We start from the raw sequence: 12,683 nt of genomic DNA on the forward strand, positions 1-12,683 counted from the left end.
CCTAACCCTAACCCTAACCCTAACCCTAACCCTCTGCCCATTCCCCTTCCCTCTCCTTCCTCCTCTCTCTCTCTCTCTCTCTCACCCTCTCCCCTTCCCTCTCCTTCCTCCTCTCTCTCTCTCACCCTCTCACCCTCTCCCCTTCCCTCCCCTTCCTCCTCTCTCTCTCTCTCTCTCACCCTCTCTCCTTCCCTCCCCTTCCTCCTCTCTCTGTTTTCCTTCCTATACTCCAAATCCGCCTTCCCTTCCATCTCCGAAATCCGCCTCTCTCCGATCCAAAACCGCCCGACTATCCCTCCGAAATCCCCTAACCTCCAACTCCGAACCACAACTTCAACACACCCTAACCCTGTACCTCCACCAACACACCCGAACCCTGTACCTCCACCCGCTATAAAATCCATCCTAACTCCTATCTATACTGTCCCGGCCTCGAACCGAACCCCGACGAATTACGAATCCTATAACCCTGCTCTCCACCTAACCCTAATCTCGAACCCTTCGCCTCTGCCGAACTCGCCGCTACAACCACCCTGCCATCTGCTCCCAAATCCATCCCCCCGCCTCGCATACCGGCCTCGACGACGCGAACGACACGGACCGACATCGAACCTATCTATATATCTACGGGAACCCTCCCTCTCCGAACACCACTCCATGCCCCCGACGTGACACTGCATCGCCTATGTCTCTATGGGAACCCATATCGGCCATGTGCGACATCCGGATGACGCCCTGCATTCCCCTCGCCCCGCATGCCCGATGTGGTGCGACCGTGGCGGGCGGATGACAACGGCCACGGGGAATCTACTGGTCTACGGCGCTGCTACGCTCCTGGCCGCCCCTCTGAAAACTCCGCCATCGTCGTACCATCGCCGGAAAATGGAAACATGTCCGATCGCGACCGCCTTCGCCCTCTGACATACGTTCCTGTATATCGACCTGCTGTACCAACCCTACCCTGCCGCGATGATCCATCCTGCACGCGGGGACGGGCATCTTATGACTACGAATGACCCAATAACCGCCTTCTCTCCTCGCTATGTCGCACCGCGCATATGGGATCACCGATATACTCTACAACGACGAACCCTCTCCCTTCCTACACGAACACCAACTTCTGCCAACCCTAACCCTAACGGATCGACGACCATCTGCCGCCGACGACATGCGACGGGAACGCCTGATGTCGCGGCGATGCGATGCTACGACGCACGGCAATAATCCTGCGACATGGAATCCGCGGAATCGGGCTCGTGTCCGAATCGTACCGATGAAATCTTGCGAAACGGACGTCAAAAAACATCGTGTTGTGGCCACTCTGCTATTCGAACATTGGCGACGACGACGAAACACACATTCCGCGCCCGAACGATAACCGGAACCATTCCACGCTACTTTCCCCCCCTCGTCGCGAATGGGGACGATCATTGCCGTCGTGGTGCAATTTACGGGCCCGCTTTTCGATCGGAATGTCGAAAACCACCAAAACTGCCCGGACGGCAACGACGATATCACACCCACGCCATCTCCTCTGCCCTCCAAACCTACACGACATCGAAAATGGACCGCCCTCGTGCTCTCCGAATTTTTGCCCGAATTTTGGGGCACTGTGGCGACGACGACGAATTTTGGAATCCGCCGCATCGCTATGCTCTACGCCCACCACTTTCGCGCTGACGTAATCATCCACCGCACCTCACTTGGCCATTCTGATCTGGTCACCCTCGAAATCGGACGGACATGCGAACAAAATGGACCTCTTCTCTGCCGGCGACCCGACATCGTGGGATGCTACCACGGTGGATTAACGGCGGGACAATGCCTCTCCACTGCCGACGAACGATCCTCACGGTCTGCTCACAATGCCCTTTCGCACGGGTGGAACGGAACATCACTCCTTACTAATGCACATGCGAATCCTATCCTACCCCGACGCCCTCGGTGCCGTGCACTTGTCCAAACTCCCAAAACAATCGGAACAACCCCGACATTTCGATGCCCGGGGACACGATCTTCCGGGCCATCCACTGCTCACATGCTTTCCAATCATCGGACTCCCCATCCGCGACGACACCCACCTTCTGCGCCTCTTCTTCGATCCACGACACCATCCGTTCGCCTCCTACAACCAACATCGCCGCGACGGCGGGTCGAACTACACCCGGAAATTGACAACTCCGCTGGCGGACGCGTCGAAACCGCCGTGGTCCGCCATGGCTGATGTCCTGCCATTGGTGGCACACGGCTTGGGGGACGTGACATCCAAAACAACCGGTGTGTGCATCGAAACGAATCGTGCTGACGATGTCGTACGCCCGCTGGACGGCATCTCGCATGTCCCATGGGCACTGCTGCCACGAATGCCCCCCATCGGCTTCCCCACGCACAAAACATATGCTGCACCGCCCCGTCCACTGCTGCAACGTCGACGCGATGGACTCGACGCTGACGTGCTCCATCTGCCGACGATGTCGTTGGCGCTGCTCGACGAACGCGAACGCGCGGGCCTGCGCTTCGCGCTCGACTTCTCGTCGCCTGCGGATCCGCCCCTGCTCCTCCTCCTGCTCACGATCGGTCTCGCGCTGCTCGACGGCGACGTCTCCGACATGCTCGCGTTCCCCTTCCGGCCGGGGGACGGCGATCCTGCGCCGCTTTCGACCCCGCGGCAACCCGCGACACACGTCGCATCGTTCCTCGTCGACCTGGCACGCACTGCGATCCACTCGACCATCCATGTGTCGGTCCAACGGGACCCGGCGACACTGCTCCCCGCGGATGAACGCCTTCATGGCCGCGTCGGTGCCCCACCCCTGCTCCTCCTTCTCCTGCCCGGTCCGCTCGTCGACGGACGTGCCCTGCAACATGATGGCCTCGCTGGGGCGCCCGTCTCGCCCGGCACGCCCGCTCTCCTGGGCGTACTGCTTGATCTGCTCGCGAACGCCGACGTGAATCACGACGCGGATGCGGGGGGCGTCGACGCCCAACCCCAATGCGTTGGTGGCGGTGAACACGCGCTCCGTCTCCCCGGTCAATCGTCGCACAATCGTCTTCTTCGCCGCGGCGTCGCCTACTCCGCGGTGATACACGCTGCACCCCAACACGCCGGCCAAACGCTTCGCCTGTTCGACGCGCCTGCAATACACGACGATCTGGCCCTCGGGGTACTGCTCCTTCTTCCGCTCGACCAACTCCCGCACCGCCCCATCCTCCTCCTCGCGGGCATACTGGACGACGGAATACGCAATGTTGGGTCGACCCGTGACGTCGCGAATCATCTGCACATCCCGCTCCTCGACCCCGATCGCGTGCAAAAACATGCTTTCCTCGCTGGGCGGCAATGTGGCGGTCAAAAACAACACCTGCACCCCGTACCCGGTCATCTCTCGCAACTCCAACACCTTCGGCCTCCAATCCGCCGTGCTCTCCAAAACGGTGTGGCACTCGTCGATGACGATGCGTTCCAATTGCCCGTTCGCACGCTTCATCGCCAAAAACTGGCCGAACGCGACCGACACGGCCGACTCGGGCGTCACGAACACGATCTGACTATCATACGGGGGCCGCTCGCCGTTCCACTCGCTGCATCGGATTCCGGCGGCGCTGCACCGCTCGTGCAAATCCTGGCGCAACGACACGACGGGCACCACGACGACGGTCAACCCTTGCGGGGAACCGGCGGCGGGCAACATGAACAACATGCTCTTCCCGCCGCCGGTGCGCATGACGGCGACGACGTACGGCGTCCCCGCGACGATGGCGTCCAACGCTGGCCGCTGCACTCCACGGAACGCCGCGTCGGGCCCGTACATCCTCGCCAACTCGCCCGCGACGTCGACGCTCCGGATCCGCCGCGTGCGTGCGGCGTCGACCTGCTCCTGCTCCTGCTGGATCCGCGCGCCGACATCTGCGACCCCCTGATGCTGCGCTTCCGCGGACGGGAACTGTAAAATGCGGTGCCAATTGACGCTCACCTGCCGGAACTGCTCCCGCTCGGACATGGTGATGAACGGCGACTCGGTCATCAACAACCCATATATCATCTCCTCCATCTCGGGGCTGTGCCCGGACTGGGTCGCCTGCACGTTCCGCATCTGCTCGATCGCGGCGCCAATGGCCGACCGCTGCCGACCGCCGTCGTAAATCCGGTCCAACGTGTCCCGGACGCTACTATTGCGACACAACTCGCGCTGGATGGCGGGATATGCGTTCCTCCACACCGCGACGCCGATCCGCACGCCGATGCGGCTCTCGGTCTCGCGATATATAACCCTCCGGACGCGGTCGGTGTCCCAAAACCCGTCGGTGTTCAACGGCGCCCGCTCGTCCTGGGACGGGGGCACATCCGCCAACCACTCGTCGTCCTCGTCGTCCTCGTCGTCCTCGTCGTCCTCGTCGTCCTCGTCGTCCTCGTCGTCGCTCTGTTCGGCCGGGCCCCCGCGGACCACCTCCTCGACTCTATCGTCGCCCTCGTCGTCGACTTCGCCGTCCGCCCACTGCTCCTCGGGCTTGGGCTCCCACACATGCGCACCACGCTCGAACTGGTCCCGCACCGCTTCGCGCAACTGCTGGACGAATGGCTCGATCAACCACAAAAAATACACGACGACCTCTCCCACCTCCGTGGGCACGTACCGGTGCACGATCTTGACCCGCTTGCTGGCGCTGTGTCCCTTGTGATAATTGGTGACGAACGCGACCATCCCGTCCTGGATGAACACTCCGCGCTGGCCGCGACTCTGCTCCCCATTGCGGTGCCGGATGCTGATCAACTCGGTCGCGCGCGCGGGCGCGCCGCCCGAAAAATGGACCAACGCCATCAACTCCTCCTTGAACTGCCGCACCTGCCGGAAATACGCCTCGACGCCGCTCTGCTTCCACACGACGCGCCCGCCGCCGCTGCTCTCGATCAACTGCCCGGGGTGCTCGTCCGCCAATCGCTCCCACATCCACCGCTCCCCGGGGACCGACCACGTGTTGCGGTGGTCGTCGATAAAACACCACCGGGGGCTCATCTCGCTCGCGTCGTCGTACAATGATGCCACATCGACGTCCGGCATCTGGACGGGCCTCCAATCGCGCGCGCGGACGACTCCGTCCGCCGGGAACCACATCAACTGGTGCACCAAACGCCGCCGCACGCTCTCGTTCAACCCGTGCACGACGGCGCGGACCATGTCGATGGTGAATCGCGCCTTGCCGACCGTGATGCGCGCTCCCTCCCACAACACCTGCCCGGGCGCCTTGGTGGTGTACCGGATCTTCATCCCGTACGTCTTCTGGTGGAATATCCGGTCCAACGGCGTGGGGCGGCCTCCGTATTGCGTCAACGTCATGCATCGCTGCGCGTACGGCTGCACGCCCTCCAACACGGCCGGCGCGGCCATCTGCGCGGCCACGACGCTGCTCCCGCCCGCGGTGCGCGCGCGAATGGCGCTGACGCGCTGCCCGTGGGCGTGGTACACGACCATCGCCCGCAACGGCGCGATGATTCCGGACAAAATGGGGGTGTAATTGATGGCGGGCACCCACCCCCCCTTCTCGCTGTTCAACCCCAACACGGCCAACCCGCTGATGATGCCGCTCTGGAACTCGCTGTCCTTCAACGGGTGGTCGAACATGGACAACCAAAACTGCAAACTGCGGCGCACCAACTGCCGCTTCGCCCGGGCCTTCTGCGCGTCGCCCTCGGACTCGATGACGGCCACGGCGCCGCTCTGGACGCGGGCCAACGCCTGGTGCTGGCCCTCCAACAACACGTACGGGGGACGCCGGTCGCGGGCGTGCGTGCGCCAAATGTACCGCAATATCTGGACCCAATGCCCGCTATACTTGCGAATCGTCTTCACCTGCTGCTCGGCGTAAAACGGCCGCTCGTTGTCGTCCGCGCCGCACTCGCGGCGATTGATGTGCTCCAACGCGGCGCGTCCGACTACGGCCGGACGACACACGCGGAATGCCTGTCGGATCAACCGTCGCGTGGCGTGGCATGCCTCCGCCAACCCGACCATCTCGCCGTCCTCCTCGGCCGGGGGGACGGGCTCATCCTCGTCTCCCTCTTCGCCCTCGGCGGGCCGGATGGTCGCCAACAACTCCTCGGACGTGAATCCTGCCAAATGGGCCGACCACCCGGTAAAATCTAACCACGGGTCGGCGACGCTTCGCGCGTTCTCGGCGGGGATGGTGCTCTCCTTTCGCAACTCTTCCCGCCGCTCTTGGATCTGGCCCAACAACGCGCGCATCGCATCGCTGGCGGGGGCCTCGACGGCATGGGACACGACGAAATACCGCTGCCATCCTCGAAACTTGAAAAATCGCTGGCAATGCTGGCCCTCCTCCCATATGCGGTTCGTGGGGGGGCCACCTCGCCCGTTCCGCGACCGACCTCGCGCCTGGTTCGACGACCATGCATGCGCCTGGCGGCAATGTGCTGCGATGTGGGCGGTCTTTGCTCCGCGACACATATACGGACATGGCTGTCCCGCGGCATCGACGCCTCGACACCGGAATCCATCGGTGTATACGGGCAACCATTCGATGGGGCGCGCGCCTGCTTCGGGATATGTGACTTCTTCTGGTGCCTGGGCAACGTCGGACAAACCGGCGAACACCTCGTGGACGCGCTGTTGCATCTCGCGATCCCATTGGCGATGCGCACGCCGTAAATGGCCTGCAAACTCGTGGGGAATAATCGCGAATCCGCATGGCTTACATATCACGACGCCGTACTCGGGCAAATGGGCAAACACCTCGATGAATGTCTCCATCCGATCGCGCTTCTTCCCATTCATGGATGGGAATCAACACGTTCGCCCCCGCCGCGACGTGATGTCAAACTCTCCCCTGACCCGGTCTCCCGATTCGTATGCGGCTCAACTTTAATCGTATATGTGGACGATGGAACAATTTCCTCTGCTCGACGCGGGGCTCTTCAATTCGCGAAACTGGGCGCGCGGCATCGATGGTCGGTCTGTAAAATGTGTGCGAAATTTGGGGGCAATCGGGCCCATGGTGGAAACATGGCCGATTTTGGGGCAAATCCATACGTTATATAAATACTCTTGCGATCCGTCCTCGGCATTAACTGCTACGACGAACACGCAACACGCTCGCTACTTATGGAAAACGCTTCGACGTGGTCGCCAATGCTCTGGAATGTGCAACTATATGCGATACGGTACTACCTTGCCCTCCGGGACACCGATATGCTCGTGATCGAATGTTTCGTCGGGGTACCCTAACCCTAATGGGACTGGCGACGACGATTCCTCTCGCATGGCACGTCGAATCGGCTTCAAACTCACGGACGGGCGACTTCACTGTCTCGTGTTATTTTGTGCAACGTTGCGCGATTTTGCGTGCCTTCTGGCGGACGGCATGAATTTTTTGCCATTCGTGGTCTCCTACGGATAACAATGGCGCTACTGGCAACGACGATACCTCCCGAACGACAATACGAATGGACCCCAAACTTGGTGACGGCTAACCTGGCCATCGAATGGAATGTGGGACAACGCTGCTCGGATTGTGGGATCCTCTTACGTGTGGCGTAATTTTCGCAATACGCGGTACTCGACGTGCCGAAATGGCGCTACTGGCGACGACGATATCTCTCGAACGACTTGTCCGATGAACACCAAACTCGCGGACGGGCGACTTTACTATTCAATGTAATTTTGTGCAACGTTGCTCGAATTTTGGCGTCCTCTGACGGGCGGAATAATTTTTGCAATTCGTGGTCTCGTGCGTACGGCTGCGGGCGGAACTGGCGACGTCGATACATCTCCAACGGCAACGCGAATGGACACAAAACCTGGGGACGGGCGACTGTACTGTCCAATGTAATTTTGTGCGACGTCGCTCGAATTTCGGTGGCCTCTGCCTGGTGCTAAAACTTTTGCAATCCGTGGTCTCTTGCGTATTACTACGGGCACTACTGACGACGTCGATACCGCTCGAACGGCCCTCCGAATGGACTCCTAACTCGTGGACGGGCGGGCCATGGTCGATCCGCAAAACCTATGCAATATTGGGGGACAATCGGATGCGTCGTGGAAACACGGTCGATTTTTGACGTTGTAAATGCGCATCACAAATTTCCTTTCTCCCCCCCGCCGTATTGGCCTCGCGTGTCCGACACGTACTACGCTCGCTCCTTGTCCGGAACGCTTCTCGCTGGACGCGGACGCTCTGGAACTGGTGGATGCGTCCGATACAACTCTACCTTGCCCTCCGGGACGCCAATATACTCGTGGTCGAATGCTTCGTCGGGGCTACCCTAACCCTAATGGGACTGGCGACGACGATTTCTCTCGACTGACACGACGAATGGCCTTTAAACTCGCGGACGGGTGACCTGACTATCGAACGTAATTTTGTGCAACGTCGCTGGAATTGTGGCGCCCTGCGGCGGATGGCATAATTTTTGCAATCCGCGGACTCTTGCGTTGTGCTGTGGGCGCTACGGACGACGTCGGTGCTTCTCGAACGGGGCCGCGAATGGACCCGAAAATTGGGGACGGGCGACGTTAATCTTCAATGGAATATTGTGCAACGTCGTGCGATCTTTAATATCCGTATGCGTGTGGTATTATTTTCGCAACCCGCGGCCTTCTACGTGCTAAACTGGCGCCACTGGCGACGACGATATCTCTCGAACGACTTGTCCGATGAACACCAAACTCGCGGACGGGCGACTTTACTATTCAATGTAATTTTGTGCAACGTTGCTCGAATTTTGGCGTCCTCTGACGGGCGGAATATTTTTTGCAATTCGTGGTCTCGTGCGTACGGCTGCGGGCGGAACTGGCGACGTCGATACATCTCCAACGGCAACGCGAATGGACACAAAACCTGGGGACGGGCGACTGTACTGTCCAATGTAATTTTGTGCGACGTCGCTCGAATTTCGGTGGCCTCTGCCTGGTGCTAAAACTTTTGCAATCCGTGGTCTCTTGCGTATTACTACGGGCACTACTGACGACGTCGATACCGCTCGAACGGCCCTCCGAATGGACTCCTAACTCGTGGACGGGCGGGCCATGGTCGATCCGCAAAACCTATGCAATATTGGGGGACAATCGGATGCGTCGTGGAAACACGGTCGATTTTTGACGTTGTAAATGCGCATCACAAATTTCCTTTCTCCCCCCCGCCGTATTGGCCTCGCGTGTCCGACACGTACTACGCTCGCTCCTTGTCCGGAACGCTTCTCGCTGGACGCGGACGCTCTGGAACTGGTGGATGCGTCCGATACAACTCTACCTTGCCCTCCGGGACGCCAATATACTCGTGGTCGAATGCTTCGTCGGGGCTACCCTAACCCTAATGGGACTGGCGACGACGATTTCTCTCGACTGACACGACGAATGGCCTTTAAACTCGCGGACGGGTGACCTGACTATCGAACGTAATTTTGTGCAACGTCGCTGGAATTGTGGCGCCCTGCGGCGGATGGCATAATTTTTGCAATCCGCGGACTCTTGCGTTGTGCTGTGGGCGCTACGGACGACGTCGGTGCTTCTCGAACGGGGCCGCGAATGGACCCGAAAATTGGGGACGGGCGACGTTAATCTTCAATGGAATATTGTGCAACGTCGTGCGATCTTTAATATCCGTATGCGTGTGGTATTATTTTCGCAACCCGCGGCCTTCTACGTGCTAAACTGGCGCCACTGGCAACGATAACATCTCTCGAACGGCAATGCGAATGGACTTCGAACTTGGGGACGGGCGATATTCCTATCTAATGTAATTTTGTGCAACGTCGCGCGAATTTTGGTGCCCTCTGCCGGCTGGCGTAATGTTTGCAATCTGTGGTCTCGTGCGTACGGCAATGGGCGCAACTAACGACCTCGATACCTCTCGAAATGTACTGCGAATGCGCTCCAAATCTGCGGACGGGTTTCTGTATCTTTTCATCTACCTGCCGGAACTTTTGCGCGACTTTATATGGAACACCCCCTGGCGGATGGCAAACACGCGGTGTGCATGCGAAAACGGTACGACTGGCGACATCGACATGTCCCGAACTACCTGTGCAATGGACCCTAAACTCGCGGACGGGCGACCTTGCTATCGAATGTAATTTTGTGCGACGCTGCTCGAATTTTCGCGTCCCCTTGCGGGTGGCATAATTTTTGCAATTCGTGGTGTATTGCATACGACAACGGGCGCTACTGGCGACGACGATATCTCACAAATGGCAATGCGAATCAACTCCAAACTTGGGGACGGGCGACCTTACGATCGAATATAATTTTGCACAACATTGCTCGAATTGTGGCATCCTGTGGCGGGTTGCATAATTTTTGCAATTCGTGGTCTTTTGCGTACGGCTGGGGGCGGAACGCGCGACGTCGATATCTTGGAAACGGCGCTGCGGATGGGCGTCCAACTTCCGGACGGGCGACTTTACTGTCTAATGCAATTTTGTGCAACGCCGCTCGAATTTTGGCGTCCTCTGGCGGACGGTATGAATTTTTGTAATCCGTGGTCGGTCGGTGGTCTCGGGAATGGCGGACCTGGCGACGTCGACATCTCTTTACCGGCGCTGCCAATGGGCCCCAAACGTGCGGACGGACGTCTATATTATCCGCCCTCCCTGGCCGGATCTTTGCGCGAACGTACACGTCCTCTGGCGGGTGGGATATCTCGTGGCACGCGATGCTCGACGTGCGGGAATGGCGCGACTGGCGACGACGATATCTCTCGAACGCCCTGCGGAATGCACTCCAAACTTGCGGACGGGCATCTGCATCCTCCGACCTGCCGCTCTGCAACTTTACGTGAATTGATCATCTCTCTGGTGGCCGGGTGGAATTTTGGACTGGACGGTGTCTTACACTCCTCGGCGCCCGGGCGCGTTGCCCTGAAACTCGACGACGCGACTCTTGACGTGCATGTGCGCCCTCTCGACAACTTCTCGCACACTCTATGCCGCCGCCGACGTGTCGGGGATCTATGAGGTCTGTTCGCGCGATGGCGACGACCGCTTCGACGTGCTGCTGCATATGCGATGTGTGCTGCGTACGCATCTGCCGCCCCTGCGGCGCCTGCGGCGGTCGCGGTTCGCTGGCCTTGGCGGAACTTTACTCGGTCCCATGGCTTTCTTCCGGCGACGATATCTCGCGAACGGCGCCAGCGGCTGCGTGTTTTCTTCCAATGGTCCTCAGCGATTGCGCGACTCTTCTACATGTCCCGAAATCAGCGTGTTCGAGGGCCATCTCACCATCCGAGATTTGGGGTCGAAATCAAATGATCGGATGGGAGACCCTGGGGAATTTTTGTATGGGAGCAGCAGAGCCGCAAATGATCGAATGGGCATCCGAGACCCCGGCATGCTGGGTAGCGATTGCGCGACTCTTCTACATGTCCCGAAATCAGCGTGTTCGAGGGCCATCTCACCATCCGAGATTTGGGGTCGAAATCAAATGATCGGATGGGAGACCCTGGGGAATTTTTGTATGGGAGCAGCAGAGCCGCAAATGATCGAATGGGCATCCGAGACCCCGGCATGCTGGGTAGACCCCTTCTAAACAATGTTCCCTCTCCTTCTTACTCTCACTCTCACTTTCACGCCCTAACTCGTACGGGTTCTCTACGGGTTACCTGCGTTCGGCATCGAATTCGTAGAGAGCGGCGAACATCGACCGCGAAAACTCGACATTGCGGCACGGCTGCGATTCGGGTTTAACGCAACACTATCGAGCGTGCACCGAGCAACAGCGTCGACAGAAAATGTAGTCGGGCAGAAGCAGCAGCGCAAAGCAGAGCACATCGCGACGAAGGGCGAAACTGCGACATGCTAGATTGCGACGATGCATTTCGCGACCGGCAGCGACATCAAATCGCGACAGCACGCACCGCCACCCGGGCGCATACGATGCGACGATCGAAGATACTGCACGACTCGATGCTGAGCGAGCGTGCGCAGTGCACCCACCGCCTGAACCATCGCGCTATTCATGTCACCGTCTCCTGCCATCAAGCACTGCCAGCCGACGGCAACTTCATCTCAATCATCAACTTCTCATCTCTTTCATGCGACGGAATTGCCCCTCAGCTCGGGTCCAGATGAATGCGACGAGGATTGAGGCGGCAAAGGCGTGGTGCGATGCAAGCAGAATGCGACGAGCAATCGAGACCGGCGGCGGGATGATGCGATGCGAGCGGAGCGGAGTGGCGACAGCGAAGAACGACAGGATGCATGATGCGACCGGCGCGATGGGAAAAGGCGATGGTTGCCGGTAATGCACAGCGACATGATGAATGTGAGCGTCGCGCTATCTGCTTTTCCATCTCCATCGCAATCTGCTCACCTTCATCAACCATTGAGCTCGATGCTGGCTCGTCGCAATCATGAAGGCGCCCACAGTCCATCTCCGAACGAGGCGAGCTGATACGGCATCCAGTCCATCACAGATCTGCAAGTACGATGGACCTCGCAAAGGCAGACAGCAGTACCATTCAGAGCACAGGACTCGCCACAATCAGCACCAGCTGCAGCAGTCTGAAAATCATGCACTATCATCGTGCCAGTATGCCACAGCCTCGGCAACGATTAGGCCCCATCACTTGTTTGCCTACAGGACCCTTTGATAGCTCACGCCTTGTTTTGAGTCCAATGGGTCGGGCTGTTCAACGCAGCAGTGCATCTTCTTTCCTAATGTCACTGCAACTTC

General features: G+C 59.2%; 1 protein-coding gene across 1 annotated transcript; it reads right to left on the reverse strand.

Annotated features, from left to right (window-relative positions):
- Positions 1 to 1,922: 1,922 nt before the first annotated feature.
- On the reverse strand, positions 1,923 to 6,767 carry CKM354_000624700 (uncharacterized protein; the record flags this gene model as incomplete). Its single annotated transcript, XM_044801553.1, has 1 exon — positions 1,923 to 6,767. The coding sequence occupies one exon, from the start codon at positions 6,765 to 6,767 to the stop codon at positions 1,923 to 1,925; it is 4,845 nt and encodes a 1,614-aa protein (XP_044657488.1).
- Positions 6,768 to 12,683: the final 5,916 nt, after the last annotated feature.

The sequence above is a fragment of the Cercospora kikuchii genome (genome assembly GCF_019650295.1).
Source record: "Cercospora kikuchii DNA, contig_00004, whole genome shotgun sequence".
Lineage (NCBI taxonomy): Eukaryota > Fungi > Ascomycota > Dothideomycetes > Mycosphaerellales > Mycosphaerellaceae > Cercospora > Cercospora kikuchii.